The sequence below is a fragment of the Helicoverpa armigera genome, chromosome 3 (genome assembly GCF_030705265.1).
Source record: "Helicoverpa armigera isolate CAAS_96S chromosome 3, ASM3070526v1, whole genome shotgun sequence".
In the NCBI taxonomy this organism is placed as follows: Eukaryota; Metazoa; Arthropoda; class Insecta; order Lepidoptera; family Noctuidae; genus Helicoverpa; species Helicoverpa armigera.
The window spans coordinates 5840574-5856252 of NC_087122.1; the positions used below are offsets into that span (position 1 = coordinate 5840574).

Sequence of the window (15679 nt, forward strand, 5' to 3'; positions counted from 1 at the left end):
GATACCTACCTAAGTACCAACCATACCAACTTGCATATAGATAATAGAATGCCGAATATACCTAAGTTTAACTTATATTCGATTAGTAGCAATTCAAGTAGATCTTTTGTGTTGTTTAATCTTCAAAACAACCTCTATAAACAATGTTTAAAAAGTAAAACTATTTATCTCAAGAAAATGTGATGTTTATTAAAGAGATTTTACCCTGAAGAAATGCGTAAAATTGACGCATGCGGGGTCCGTAAAATTGCTCTTATCGTTTAATCCGACAAGTGATAGTTTAGTGAAAGTGAAGTGAAGTAAGATATCCTATATATAGGACATTTAGATATGCAGCTAATTAAATTCATGCATCAATTTCACGGAAGATATTATAAGGTATATTAATTACAACATATATTATTATCTTTCTACGGTTAGGTAATTGTAACAACACAGATCCAAGGAAATTTTACAAGAATATCTTATTCTAAGAGACCATACCTACTATGTAGAAGTACATACTAGAAGTAGGTAAGTTCTACACTTTCTGTAAATAGACATTAATATGCAAAAGTTTATCTACTAAAAATTCGGTTTTGCTCACAATTCTCAGTCCAAAACGATTCGTTTTACTTTTTTTATACTTAGTTTGAATTGTCCCACTGCTGGGCAAAAGCCTCCCCATTCCGTCTCTACACCTCTCGTTCCTTACGAGTGTTCTCACAGTTTAATTTTACTTACAATTATATTATTACATAATTTTTCGTCATTATACGCTTATTCGTCATTCTAGGGTGCGTCCACATCTGGCGAATGCGCCGCGAATGTGCAGCACGCGAGCCGATCGCGAGCTGTCCGCGAGCTGCGCGCGTGCAGTCACTGCAATAGTTCGGTGCGCCTCTTTAGCGCAGCTCACGCAAGGCTCGTATAGAGCGCGCGAGCGGCGCGCGAGCGGCGCGCGATCTGCGCGCAATCAGTTCTCGCCCTTACAGTTCCGTATATTGGCTCAGTACTATCGAAGATGGCAGACGTCGCGCGCCGCCTGCGCGCCGCTCGCGTGCGGCGCTTAGGTCGCGCGCGAGCTGAGCGCGGGCGGCGCAGAAGCGGCGCACGAACAAAAATGCACGCGCGCAGCTCGCGGACAGCTCGCGATCGGCTCGCGTGCTGCGCATTCGCGGCGCATTCGCCAGATGTGGACGCACCCTTACATCCCCTTTTTTCATACGAAAAATACGAGCATAGCCTACTATCACCACTGAAGGCAGGTTGTTGCTTTCAGTCTCTCCGATTTCTTCCTAGTTCTATTAATCACCCATAGAAATCTTAAAAGTACTTGTGTCTAAGATACAGTTAGTGACTGCAGAAGACACATTGTAACTTTTCAAGTTTTGAACCCTCAAGATCCTATTCAAAATGCTTGCACATAAACAGGACGTCAGAATATTACAATATCGTATTTACCTATTAAGATTAATGTTTTAAGAAGGTTTTTTTTTTGAGTTTTCATACGTAAATTATTTCTATTTCTACATTTGCTGATCAAAAAAACAAGAAAATCTGTCTTCTCTAAGAAAAATACTGCTAAATGCTATAGAAAATATTACGAAAGAAAATTATCACAATAACGAAAAAACAGGCATTGCAGCAACACATAAAAATAAGCTTACCTCATGGCTGCATGATCATTTTTAAAAGGCTTTAAAAAATAGGTAGGTATATAAATATTATCTGTAGCTATAGTAGATTTAGGAAAATAGCGGGCGGATGAAGTGGCTCGGAGCGTTGCAAGCGTTCTTAAAGCTGATCTGCAAACTCAAAATCAGGCAGGTAATATATTTTGGATGTTGTCATAAGATTATAAAAATAATAATAAAATATGTACACAGGTATTTGTACAAGGATATTTCCTAGTATGAATAGTTAACAACAACCATATCGATAAAAATCGCTACGTGGTCAGTCGAATACAAAACTAGATAAATTGGGGAACAGCTCTAAACTATAGTTTATTAAAAAAAACACAACTTATCCCATTGTAATGCGGTCGGCGTTCCTCTGCTCTCTCCATACACGTTGTTATTCTGCATACACATAATTTCCCGAGCCACCTTTGTTATAGGATCCTGTAGCCGTAGATACTGCTGCATTCGAAGACGCCTGTATAACAAAAAAAAACATGCTTTAATATATTTGTACGCTTCAATTTCTTTGCAGTCCAGGAGCCCGATTCTCCTAATTTTACTTAAGCGACATACGATTCACATCCGACTGAGATCCTATCACGACTCAATTACGATTGAAGCGTATGTGGCATTCCGCTATTTTTTCTTGGAAATAAACGTTATCCTTTTCTGTCATTTAATAATGAATCATTTTGTCTGCAAATGATTTACGATTGCAATATGATTGTAGAGCAAACTACCGTATAGACCAAAATCACCAAAATGGCAGACCAATCGCAAACCAATCGAATGTCGTTGGAATACGATTGGTCTTATATTAGTAGCAGAATGCCCGATATGGTTAAAACTGATATTACGATTCAATTTCTATCAAATTTTGACATTATTAAAACTTATTAGAATCGGGCCCCTGGTCGAAAATACCATTCGGTATTTATCATTTTGTTTACACAAAACCACTGCTTTTAAAGAATCGCTGTAACCATTTTTAAAGTAGGGTTGTATGTGTGTCTAATTTAGGTTATGAAAACAGAAGTGTAAGTAATTGTGACCCAACAAATAAGTGTTACCCTTATTTCGATACTTTTTGGGTCACAATTACTGCAAGTTTTCAGATGCAGAAGCACATCGAAGTAACTGTCTATCAGACACTCAAATCGTAATAACTAAAAGGTTTAAGATGGTACAAAATGAGGAGACAAAGGCAAACATTCGAGACTTGTATCCATTTATTTAGAGTTCATAACAGTTTGCTTAACTCTAGGTCATGCTACATTCAATAAATAACATTATTCAAAACTTAATTAGGTACAACAATTGAATTACGGTCAAATTAAGCAACTGCCCACTGAACACATGCAGTGTTAAATCTATTTAACATGTTCATCATTAAATATATTTTAAAGTGATAATATACCTACTAATGTTTTTCACATATGTTACATATGTATATTTATTTTATTTAATACTCACTAAGGATACTGACAACATAAAAAATATATACTCAGAGGAACAGTTAATGTCGAACTTAATGGTGACTTGGAAAATTATCATCAGCAGCCAATGAAAATAACAAGCGAGTATACCTACATGTGTTTAGCAGGCAGTTGTGCAAATGGGCCTTAATTCATTAAAAAATAAAGTTAACCGGAATTGTCTGAAGATGAAGTTAACACATCATACACAGAAGAGACTTATTTTATGAGTAGCTAATTCAGACTATTTCAATTATTTTAAAACTACTGTAAGTATTAAAATAAATTTATCGTGTACACAGGTTGAATAAATAAAATTTTTGCAGCATGCAAAATAAAAAACATCAACAAACACGTATTGGTAGACTGGAATCCGAAAATTCGCAGACGAATTGAATTTGAAATCAGTCTTAGAAAATATATCTGAAATAGTTTCATTTCAGAAAACTCGGTTCCACAGAATTTAGGATTCGACATCCAAAACGTGTTTTTTTGGCTACATAATTGTAAGCGACGTGAGATAACACAAAATACATAAAATTCCAAAACAGTAACATCATAAAAATACTACTTACGCCCATTATCACAGACAACATAAACGTCAGTCATTCTTAAAACCACAGATTAAAAATTGAATGTGAAAAATAGTAAGGTGTTGTTTTAAAAAAAAAATACGTTCATGTTGCGAACTTGGGCCTTATTTCGGTACCATGTAATCCTTCCAAGATTGGATGTAGATCTAAAACGACATACACTTAAAGACTAGTTTTTAAGCTCTAGCTACTGACAATTCAGTTTCTCAAAAACTACACAGCATAATCTAGTTTACAGCCTTGTAAATAATTCCACATTTATCAAACAGGCGAGAGTGCTTACTCCATCTGTTCGATACTCTTCTTGTCATCTTTGTTCCAATTTTGAACTTCTGTCGTTGGGTCCAAATTTTGAGGTACAGTCTCTGTCGCCATTGTATTCTGTAAAAAATGGAGATGGATTTATAAAAAACTGAAGTTTGTTAGCTTGAACGCGCTAATTTCAGGTGGTTTTGAACAATCCCTTAAGTTTAAATAACCCATTTATCGAGCAAGGCTATAGGCTCCTTTTAGTCTGAGAGTGTGAATTATTTCTCTCGAGACACCTGTGAGACCGCGGGAATCAGTAGCTTACATAAAAATTGAAATGAAACTATGAGGAGACTAATATTAAATAGAAGTTTTAGAGGGTAAGCTCTCTATATCTGCAGAATCGATTATTTTTTCAATTCCTATACAAAATATACAAAGCTGCGTTTATCTTCTGAGCATCGGAAGCTATGCTTTATCGAGTACAGGGAGTGCTTCCCTCAAACTCAAGTGACTTAGGAATCAGCCAGTACTTTATAATGATGTATAGCATTCCATTTATGCATCTATACTTACACTCTGGTCATTCTCGCTGTTGGCAACTACAACGGGCGCGATATCCATACTTTCACACCGCTGTTTCCACCTCCTGTTAGATTTTGCCTCTTTCTCTGTGAACTCATGGATATAATTGGCTTGGTTCACATAATTTTTAGGCATTCCAAGCATGTATACTGGGTTTACTGTTATTTCTGAAAAATGAATACATACACTATTAAGATCACGAATACTAACGCTGTCCAAAGACTTAAAAGGGGTTCAATTTTTGCAATGTACATAATATTATCAACTATTCATAGCCGATGAATTAAAATAAATGAAAAAAAAATGACCAACTTTATTCCAACTACAACACAAAAATACGGTATTTTTTATATAAAATACAGGTTCAGCTCAAAAAAAAATATATTTACCTCTTCCTAAAACTTCTGGTACCATAAAAGGGTACAGCCAGGTCACTAAGGGAGTTTCTCCGGCAACATACTGAGCTTGCTTGTGGTAAAACAACAGGCCATCCAGGCTAGGAGTACAATTTGGAAATGGTGGATACCTCATCATAAATCTGCAATTAAAGAACAGCCTTAAACCAGACATTAGATACAGATGATTAGATGATAAATAGTCGTGGTGGCCTAGTGGGTAAAGAACCAACCTCAAGTATGGGTTTGATTTGTTTCAGGCAAGTTCCAATGCAACTGTTCTAAGTTTGAATGTACGTTTAGCTTAACGTACCTAAGTATAGCTTGGATATCAATGACTGTGTTTCAGAGGGCATGTTAAACTGTAGGTCCTGGCTATCATACATCTTTGGCAGTTGTTACAGGTAGTAAGAATGCAGTAAGTCTGACAACCAGACGACCAGTCATACCAAGGGGTATTAAGTCGCCTGAGTAACTTGGCAACTCCTTGCAAAACACTGGTGCACATCTGCATCAGGGTAGACTGGTAGCAGACCCCCAACATAGTTGGGAATAGGCTCAAGAGAGGACGATTATTAGGCATTATCAGATACACACACATACTCAAATCTGTCAGTGTGTTGCTGTTTTTGAATTTATTTGGAAACAACGTTGCACAATTTTTTTTTTATTGAAGCCATTAAATAATACAATACTTACTCATTAAAGTTTTCTGGATCGCATGTTATTTTTGGTAGTATCTTAAATATTAACTGATTCTTTTTACTGTATGTCCCTAATTCAGGAATGTCATCTAGATTGGACAACAACCAATAATGTCTGAATTCAGCCTGAAAATAAACAGAATCAGTACGTTATTCATCTGACTACTATTTTTGGTCACAACTATCCTATAACTGCGACAGCAGCCTCAAAAAATAAAAAATGGGTAAAAAATGTGCCCACATCACAAATCAGGAAATTATTTTCAATTATGAAGTTAGAATTTTGCTTGACTCAGAACATTATAAAGTTTGATTAAGTATGAAGGTTAATTAAGGATATACATAGATAGCAATCTGCATTTGGTTTTTTCTGAATAATCAAATTTTAAAATAGTTGTTCAAATATTACTATATGGACTATTAAGTCTGAAATCACCAACCTGCATTGAGCAAGCGTGGTGATTAATGTTCAATCCTTCTCCATGTGAGAGGAGGCCTGTGCCCAGAGGTGGGCGATAATAAGGCTGTAACAGTAACAGTGTTCACATAAAAAATTGCTCACCTCTCCATCAGTCATTGGCTGGCAGTTCCAAGCCAAGAGATCGAGCACAAACATTGTTTTTAGAGTTTCTACATAGAAACAGTCTAGAATGCAGCAACGTCTTCGGCTCACGGTGGCCGGTGATCCTCCCGGTAATGCAGTTCTACATTCAAATCTGAAGTGACCGTATTTACTGTAGCATTGTGTTGTACCCTGAAATTGTGAATGAAAACTATTGAATAATTAAATTATTGAGTTTAATGGATGGATTTTTTATTTTACAAGCTTCTCCTTGGAGTTTCAACTGTTTCCAATATTAAAACTGTAACACGTAGCTTTGCTGCAATTATAAGTCTTTTATTTGGACCAATATTGTTAATGAGATGTTTGTTCGTGCACAACCTAGCAAAACAAATTGTTTTTGGGTACATTACCTCTGCTTATTTTAAGTTTATGTTAATAAGTAAATAACTATATTATGACAAAACAAAATACATTGTTAACAGAAATTAGGGGTTGTTGGACTGTAACCATGTTATGAAAAAAATCCAATCAAAGTAAACATACAACAGTTTTTAAATACTCACATCATTAGCAATTACTAACATCCTAACACCTTTTGGGCACGGCACCACAAACCAATTGTCATGGAAATCCCCTGGTTTCTCCACCATCCACTCAGATAACATTAGAGTATTGTTGTAATTACATCTGTTGAAACCAGCAACATATATCTGTGGTCTGTAATGAACCTGTAATATAAATGTTATGTTTACATTCTTAATTTGTTTTTTTTTTTAACTAAGCAAAGGGGGGCAGAGGTGAAGTGTTATTTCAAACTGCATAGTATGCACAATAAATAGAATTTTTTTTTAACTTAGCAAAGGCGGGCAGAGGTGAAGTGTTATGTCAAACTGTATAGTGCTGCATAATAAATAGAATGATTAGTTAGAAACATGGTTTCTTTGATTAAAAGTTAAGCAATATTTGTGTTGTCAGTTCATTGATATCTGACAGACCATGTCATTGCTAACTCCTCTGTAAAATAGAAGGTCCTGCTTGTAAAGGTACTTCAGCCATTTTATGAGTAAAACTATATTCCAGAAAGTCTGATAACCAGTTTAGAGTAATTAGATTGAGTACTTCAGACCGCCAGCTTTCTCACCTTCTTTCCTTTGAAAATTTGGCTTTGTTTGGCAGCATTCTCTACACCTTCCAATATACCTCGAAATGTGTCTGTGAGAGCATTACGGTGACTGAAATATTAAAACTTTAAATAAAAACAAGTGAATTCATTGTGAATAAATACTACAGTAATACATAATAGTATAAGTAACACTTTAATACCAAAGTGATAACACTATTCTTCTATATATCTTCCAAAGTAATAACGACTACAATATGAATGTCTCTGCAGTTGTGAAAACATTGTGAGAGAAAGGTTACACTTATGGGGATATTATAAACGAAAAGGACAATAATTATTCAGCTGTGAAGTATTTTGGCGGAATGTTTTGACTGTTTACTATTTCAATGACCACAAAAAAAACTCCTAGAGTACAACTCACGTCTTTTGGCTGGAAAGTATTTCCTTTCGTCGCTGCTCCTGGTTGTCCAATTTCCCCCAGTATTTGTACATTCCTTCAAAATTTGTACCGGCATCATTGCTAGGAGTATCGTCCTTGCTGAGCGCACTGAATTTTTGCAGTACTTCGTCCATAATTACAGGTTCTACAACATATATAGACATATATTACTTTCCTCTATGTTCTATAACAAATTGTAACTACTCAATCGACAATAACACAGACCACTGAATTAATAAATGCTAAAAGAGAATTGGAAAAACAATTTAAACCGAACACCACCGAACACCGAGCTAAACAGATGGCTCAACACGACCGTATGGCACAACAGTAATGTTGACATTACTTTGACATCACTGTCATACTGCCAACTGTCAAGTATTTATTGATTTTTGCGTGCAGCTTTCGCTGGTGATGATTCCTCCTTTCGCACGCATAATGTTGAGACATTCAATCACTATTTATTATAGTCATCTAAGAATAAAATAATTATTAACGAAAAGTAGAATTAACTGACTATAGTCATAATGGATTATATTAGAGGGACCCAAAGGATATTCTAAAGGTCTACATCTGTTCCGTGGTTATTTTCCGCGTATTGGCTCCCGTTGGATTCAAATCGATCATCTTAAGCGGGAAGGTTAAAATTGCAATTTCGTTTCTAACGATTCTCTAGCGATAGTAGTTCTTTGTCCTTGCAATTAATTCCTCTATCACTCGGGCGGGACGAACCAACCAGGGTTCTATCTAACAATGTGAATTTCATGAAAAGTGGTCCAGCTATTCTGCCGTTATACAGATTTAACATTGTATAACATTAAGAATAATTAGAAAATAGTAAATAAAACCGTTTCTTCATCATCATCTCACGAGCCTTTTCCCAACTATGTTGGGATCGGCTTCCGGATAACCGGATTCTTCAAATAGGTGCTAATATTACAGTATTGATAGTGATTTCTATACGCTCTACCAATATACCACATAAGGTAAAGGCAGGAACATATCAAAAAATTAAATGTGATTGAAGAATTTTTTTTCGTCTCTTCTTCTGCCTGCCCTCTTACCAATTTCATTTGGGGACGGCGGCGTTGTTTTACCGCTTTCATTTCTCTCTGCCATTTGTCTTTCTAGAAATGACTCCCTACTTATTCATGTCATCTCTCAAGCAATCATCCATCCGTATTTTCTACGGTCTTCCTTTCCCTGACCCTCACCACCATCTACATTCCCTTTCATTAGCTCCTCATTACACGTCCATATCTCAATATAGGTATTCAAATCAAATCAAAACGTTTATTCGCGTTCATGACGCACAAACAAAAGCGAATATACATAAAAAAAAAAACACACAAAAAAAAAACAGTAATAAAATATAAAACAGAAGAATAGGGTTAGAGGAAAATATGCGTCAGAATCACGCTCAGCTCAGCCCTCGCTCAGCATATGCAGCGACCCTATGCGAGACAGAGTCGAGAGAGTATTGGTAATAGGTAGAGGTATTATTTATGTCATAAATGAGTGGCGAATCTTGGCGGAGGTCTTTGTTCAGCAGCGGACATCTTTCGGCTGAAGCAACAACGATGGCGACGAAATGAAATAAAAATAAAATGGAACATTATATAGGTACCTACCTACTTAATACCTTTATACATTTATTTCTGTTCGTACCCTTAACTGTTTTTGTGGTGTTTTTGAAACCAAAGTTATAGAAATTAGTTTAACAACAAAGAATTTCTACTTAAAATTCTTTGGTAAAATTATGTACAGGTAAGTAGGTACTTCAGAATATTTTATTGTTATGTCAATGTTATTTATTTTATTTAGGTTTATTATAAAAAACGCCATATACTTATGTAATTCATTTTGCGTAAATAACATAATAACGATTTTAATAAAATGATGAGATTAAATAATAATTAGGTCAAATTAATAATCGAGTAAATCTGCCAAAGGTAATGTAGAAGCCTGCCCTATGCATTCTATATTTGAATTTACCGCTAATTATAGAGAATGTATGTTGAGTGCTTGTTGAATTTCATAAAATTGTGTTTCTTGTTCCTTGCAGCGTTTTATATTATGAAAAACTTTATGTGACTTTTACTTTAGTATTTTACTTATACATTTGTAATATATTACAAGTATCACAGTCGTTTCCATACTTATTAATTACACTTAATAGTTACCAGGGTTGCTACCAAAGTTTTATTTGCCCGAAATCAGGAAAAGTTGTTACATAGTACAGACACCTACACCTCATTTTTTTAAATCATTTGAATCTCTAAAATGGTGTAAAAATAATTTCCAATATTCTCACTGTAATAAGACTGTACCGTTGACACATTTTTATTTTCAATTATTTTGATTAAAGCATCTGTTGGGCATCTTTTGATTAAAAGAGAACCATGTAATTTGTGGACATTTATTTTTTTACAAATTATCTTTCGAAAGTAATATAATTACTAAATTTTAACTTAATCCCATTATTATTCAATAAAATCTTTTGCTTTTAATTAATATTATTTTGTTACCAAACCTTGAGGAGCCAGTACAAGTACTTTAAAAAGTGAGAAATTTTATAAAACAATATGTTTCTTACTTCAGTCCAAACACAAATTCGAAATATTTATTCGCAATGTTTCAGCTATTGGCAAAACACGATAGGGTTCTATAAACTTCCATGTCGTTAATTTTCTTTGTCTTCTATTCTATTTATTTATTTATTTCTGTAATGATCTGACATTTCTGTAATGAATGAAAGTAATATTCTAGCGGCATCAATTTGCGTAACATAAGATTAAAAAATATGGTAAAATTTTATTAAAGCATGGCAACATTTATCGCTAGTCAACGGACATTGCCGACGAATTCCGAACGTGTGATTAGGTCACGTGGTACTTTTGGAGTCTTCGTCGTGGCGTACATAGATAATACACTATATAGAGATAGATACGCAACTCATCGTTCAAAACAACTTACTAGCGTGAAAGTTAACGGGCCCCCGTCACAAGATGGCGTGGTTACTTCATGTATGGTTAGGGTAGATGGCGCTTTTCAAGAGTTCTCTTAAATATGTTTTTAAATTTGAAAATTGAAATCACTGTTTTAAATTCAATTTACTGTAAATTGAATTTAAAACAGTGATTTCAATTTCCAGTTCCAGTTTCCAGTTTTCAGTTTCCAACTTCTAGTCTAGTCAATAATATTATGGGAGATAATAAAAAAACAAAAGATAAAGAGTACATTTATCGGCTAAGTATATTTTATTTCCTTTTTTTATGTGTATTACAATATTTAAATGCTTGTAACTTAATTTCATCATTTACATCGAAATTTGTTATTTTTCCGTTAATTATTCTATTAACCCCGGTGCACCAACTGTGAATGATTAAATTAATTGACATATTAATTATAAAATCAATTAATTTATTTTTATGAACTATACAAGTAATTATACTAAAATCACAATGGCAATTGATGTAAAATTTCATTTTTCTTTCAGATATTTTATTTCAGGTGAATCTCGTAAACATGCAACAATCATATAATATATTTCATTTAATAATTTTATAAAATCATCACATGCATTAAATAAGGATTTTTCGTATAATCTATTTCATAATTAAATGATTCAAAATCAATTTCCTTTCTTAATATATCATTAGTACATGTTCCACATTTTTGAACACTTTACATTTCGATTTTTTACAATGTATCCTGCTACATATTTTTTTGATTCGGCATGCAAAATCGAGTCATTCCATTTAATTTGGTTCATTGTATTAATTAAAGAATCAATAGGAAAATCACCACTAACCAATTCAATTTCATTGTTTTGTTTTTCAGCAAGAAGATCTTTGAAAGATTGCAGTGATTTATTTTCATCTTTTCACAGTTGGCACTTACAGAATGGGGCGAATTTAAATTATTAAGTAACAAAGTTTTGAACGCATTAATAAATTGTAGGCACGAGGGATTAACATTTCGTATCCCATTACTTCTAATGTTACAAAAAATTTTCAAGAGGGTCCTGATTGAAATTTCTGGTTAAAAGGCTAGTAACTTTATATTTGATTTTTAAAACTCCCACATTTCTTTAAACGTTTTAATATTGTGGATCCAATTTTGAAGGGATGGCACTTTTTCATATCTTACTTCTTCTGTACCATCCCGTTTTTTTTTTATAGTTTTAAAAGTCATTGAATCCAATATAGGAACTACCTCTGTCCATAATCTAAAATGAGGAGAATTATTCATTACACACCCTTGAAAATTTTGGATCACCTGTATATGAATGTCCATTGAAAGAATCAAATAGTTTGTCCATAATGAGTAGAAAATCAGCAGTTTCTTCGCACTCCGCCGGAAGAAGGTTGTGTTCTGAAACAATATATTAAATAAGTACTAGAATACAGTTCATATCAATCTTTTTTGCTATTGTGGACCGAAATTAAAGAAAAAAGAAAGAAAATACATTTATTCGACCCAGATTAGGGGACACAAAAAAACAAAATACAAAAATTTAATTAAAAATTAAACGGTGTGCCTCACGGCTGTGTCGAAAAGGCACAAACTTACAAACTTTAAAGTGGCAGTAACGATTTACTGTGCGTCTTTATCAGTTGGTTCAGTAAATAGTTGTGGGTGTAAATATAATTAGTAAGAAACCAACATTAAACTATATTTTGTAGTTTCATAATGTCTCAAATTTTATTTCAATATGATAATTTTAATTTATTATTTCATTTCAATTTATAATGTTATTCCAACAATATATCTTATGCATCTTAAATATTGACATAGCCAATTTTAGATAAATTATTAGATATGAATTGTATTTTTATTTTGAATTTTATCGAGAGAAATAGCATCTCAATTGTTTGTTTTAAATATTTTTGAACTTATAAATGTAGCCAGGACATCTAATATTATTTTAAAGAAAAATAATGAACTTTCTAATTTGTCTGTGGAGAATGAAGATGGTTAAAACATGTAAATTAAAAATAAAAATCTAATTTAGTAAATTAATAGCAATTTTTTAAATATATAGAGAAAATAATGAGAACAATAAAAGCATACTTACTTGCTAAGAATCTCAATGCTGATGATACCCTTTGGCTGAAAACTTGTGCAGCATATTTCACTTTCATTTTGGAATTTTCTCTTTATTAACATGGTTTTCTGTTAATTTATTAACAAGCCTAATTTCATCATCCCCAACATCTAACTTCAACAGCATCTCCAAATGTTCCCACTTTGCATACTTTGTTTTCCCATCTTGTACAAATTTCAAATGTTTGGCGAGTAAATTATTTCTCATTCCCTTTAAAAGATGTGGAGGATCAAATAATGGGAAGACCTTTTGGTCTTCAAACTCGAAGGCTTGGGTCCTATATTCATTACCCTCTTGTAAATATTTGCGTTTTGTGTCTTCTTGAAGACTTTTATCACAGAAATATTTGTGGCTGATTGGTCACATATAGTGGCAATAACTATCAATCCAGTATTGGAGATTTCTTTTATTATTGTTTTGATCAGCTTCTTTAAATCGTCCTTTTCGTGGCACCTTGGCAAAATGAAAAGCATAAAGGTTGTTTCACTTTGCTTTTATACCCTTGATCATAAAGACCAAGGCATGATCTGCGAGTTTTTGTTTGTCTGTGCCCAAAATCTTCAAAACCAGTTATCTGTTTTAGGGCAGGGTTGTAAAAACACCCGGAGCCAATGATACCTCATCAAACAGTAAATTGACCAACTTTTTTCTGCCGGCAATTTTGCTACTGTAGCTTTTAAATTTTAAATATATCAGGATTGAAGCCTGGTTTCAGTTCAAATTTACTCAACATTTTTGTAGGCTGCGCTTTGATGGCAAGACAAACATTTTTCGCATGAGGTTGTAAGCTTTCTGACTCTGTTTGTAAATGGTCAATGCCATGATTTTTCGTTAAATGTAAATCGCCTGCCTCGTGGTTTCTTTTTCCATTTCATTTGGAGGGAAGTAAATATTTTTATTGTTGCAGGCATTTTATTTAACTCTTTCAAAATGATTTTGATGTGGAAATTTTCCTTGCAGAGAGTTTCTTGTTATTTTGTTCCTTATATTTCTTTTTCAGCTTCAATACTTTCTGTTTTAACTTTATTATCTCCTTCTCTTTGGAGGTGACGACTCGTTTTAAATATTGACAAGTCCCTCTTTTCCTAGAACCTGTAATTTAAATTATGTTACACCTCAGATCAAAGAAATAGTGTTACACAAAGTTTTAATAGAATTGTGATAAAAATATGTTACATAATATTGTTCTGTTATTATATTATGACCAGAGATTGGAATAGGTAGGCTTCGAGGAACAGATACAAAAGTGGAGACTTCCCTACAACAGCAGATACAAGCTTGATAAATATTTTTTATGGGGATTTTATGGGTAAACAAAAATGGATATAAAGAAGATCATTCAGACTCCATACATTTTTGGGCCTTTTCTACCAACGAAAAAAAATGGTATGGATGGTTAGAACTAGCTATTTGGATGAATAATTATTATGACACATAAGTTGTAGGATTATATCAAGTTATTATTATTAATCCATTTAATTCAGGTTTACAAGTTCGGAGATTTGTTATTGTCTTACATTTATTGATTCCTGCAAGTGCGGAAATAATCCTACCTAAAATTATAAACGCGAAAGTTTGTAAGTTTGGATGATGTTTGTTACTCTTTCACGAAAAACTACTGAACGGCTTTGGATGAAATTTGGTATGTAGATAGCTTATACCCTGGAATTAGACATAGGCTATTTTTTATTCCGGTATACGCGGGTGAAACCGCGGGACGCAGTTAGTATGAAATAATCCTATACTAGTACTAATATTATAAATGTTGTGAGGATGTTTGTTCCTCTTTCCCGCGAAAACTACTAAACGGATTTAGATGAAACTTTACAGTAATATAGCTTATAAAAAATGTAATAACACATAGGCTTCACTACATAGTATAAAACAAAGTCGCTTTCTCTGTCCTTATTTCCCTATGTACGCTTAAATGCCCACTCTCTCTCTCTGCAAGAAGTTTTATGACCCTACAGTGGAAACAAATTGGAATCCTGATGATGGAAAGAAAAACCTAATGTTACAAGTCAAAGGTCAATTGTCAATAAAAATATTTACCTTTAGGGCGTTCAGCTGTCTGTAATGCATTCTGTACATCACTATGATAGTGGGTAGAGCTGGATGGCTCAATGACAGCAAGTTTATCTTGCGAAATGTTTAATAAATTCGACATGTCTGCCTCGACATGTCCCGATGGACCTTCAAGAGTTTGACCAACTGGTAATGTAGATAAATCTGCAAAAGGATGAAATTATTTATAGTTACTGTATAATTATGTAGAATATAGAACAATATTCATTTAATTCTTAGAAGATAGCATGTTGCATCAATTATTTTGGTATATAATATTCATTTTATTTTCTTCTAATTAGGATTAGATTATTCAGTAGAAAATTTTATTTAATATTTGAGGAACAATTTTGTTATTACAGCGAAGGCAAAGAAATGTGGTTTTGTTTCTATTAAGATTTAAATAACATAAGACATCTAAATAGTAGGTACCTAGAGTTGGTATTGCATTTGGAGTAAGTCGGTGACTGGCTGAACGGTAACACTCTTCAAAATGTCTGTCGCAAAATCGAATTTGGTTATAAATGTAGATGTCGCCTTTCTCTTGTAAAGCTTTATCTAGTACTTTTTCCACGAGTTAAACTTTTCCAAATGTGGGTATTCAGGTTTAGGAAATCGGTGCAATGGGCCTGAAATCAAGAAGTTTTATACATGAACAACTCACTCTCATTAAAATACCGTAATAGATATCATCATCATATGTATAAAATTTT

General features: G+C 33.6%; 2 protein-coding genes and 2 long non-coding RNA genes across 4 annotated transcripts in view; 1 reads left to right on the forward strand and 3 right to left on the reverse strand.

Moving 5' to 3' along the window:
- The window catches only part of LOC110380488 (cullin-associated NEDD8-dissociated protein 1), a 574273-nt gene that overhangs the window by 229016 nt on the left and 329578 nt on the right, over positions 1 to 15679 (forward strand). The gene's annotated exons all lie outside the window — the stretch shown is intronic.
- On the reverse strand, positions 2876 to 8156 carry LOC110374066 (snurportin-1). Its single transcript, XM_049836320.2, has 9 exons — positions 8018 to 8156; positions 7775 to 7937; positions 7372 to 7462; positions 6794 to 6958; positions 6228 to 6419; positions 5661 to 5791; positions 4956 to 5104; positions 4558 to 4733; positions 2876 to 4113 (listed from the first exon to the last, which is right to left on the reverse strand). Exons 2-9 carry the CDS (start codon positions 7924 to 7926, stop codon positions 4012 to 4014), a joined length of 1158 nt encoding a protein of 385 aa, XP_049692277.2. The 5' UTR covers positions 7927 to 7937; positions 8018 to 8156; the 3' UTR covers positions 2876 to 4011.
- Positions 11023 to 13359, reverse strand: LOC135119319 (uncharacterized). Its single transcript, XR_010278166.1, has 2 exons — positions 12873 to 13359; positions 11023 to 12169 (listed from the first exon to the last, which is right to left on the reverse strand). It is a non-coding gene; the product is annotated as an uncharacterized LOC135119319 (long non-coding RNA).
- Positions 13816 to 15555, reverse strand: LOC135119304 (uncharacterized). The gene is made up of 3 exons (XR_010278153.1): positions 15399 to 15555; positions 14955 to 15131; positions 13816 to 13994 (listed from the first exon to the last, which is right to left on the reverse strand). It is a non-coding gene; the product is annotated as an uncharacterized LOC135119304 (long non-coding RNA).

Coding starts and splice junctions, on each gene's coding strand:
- LOC110374066 (XM_049836320.2), bottom strand. CDS start 7,926: ATGGACGAAGTACTGCAAAAATTCAGTGCGCTCAGCAAGGACGATACT. Junction 5,792..6,227: donor AGCCAATGACTGATGGAGAG/GTGAGCAATTTT, acceptor GTTTATTTTCAG/GCTGAATTCAGACATTATTG. Junction 4,734..4,955: donor ACCAGAAGTTTTAGGAAGAG/GTAAATATATTT, acceptor TTCATTTTTCAG/AAATAACAGTAAACCCAGTA.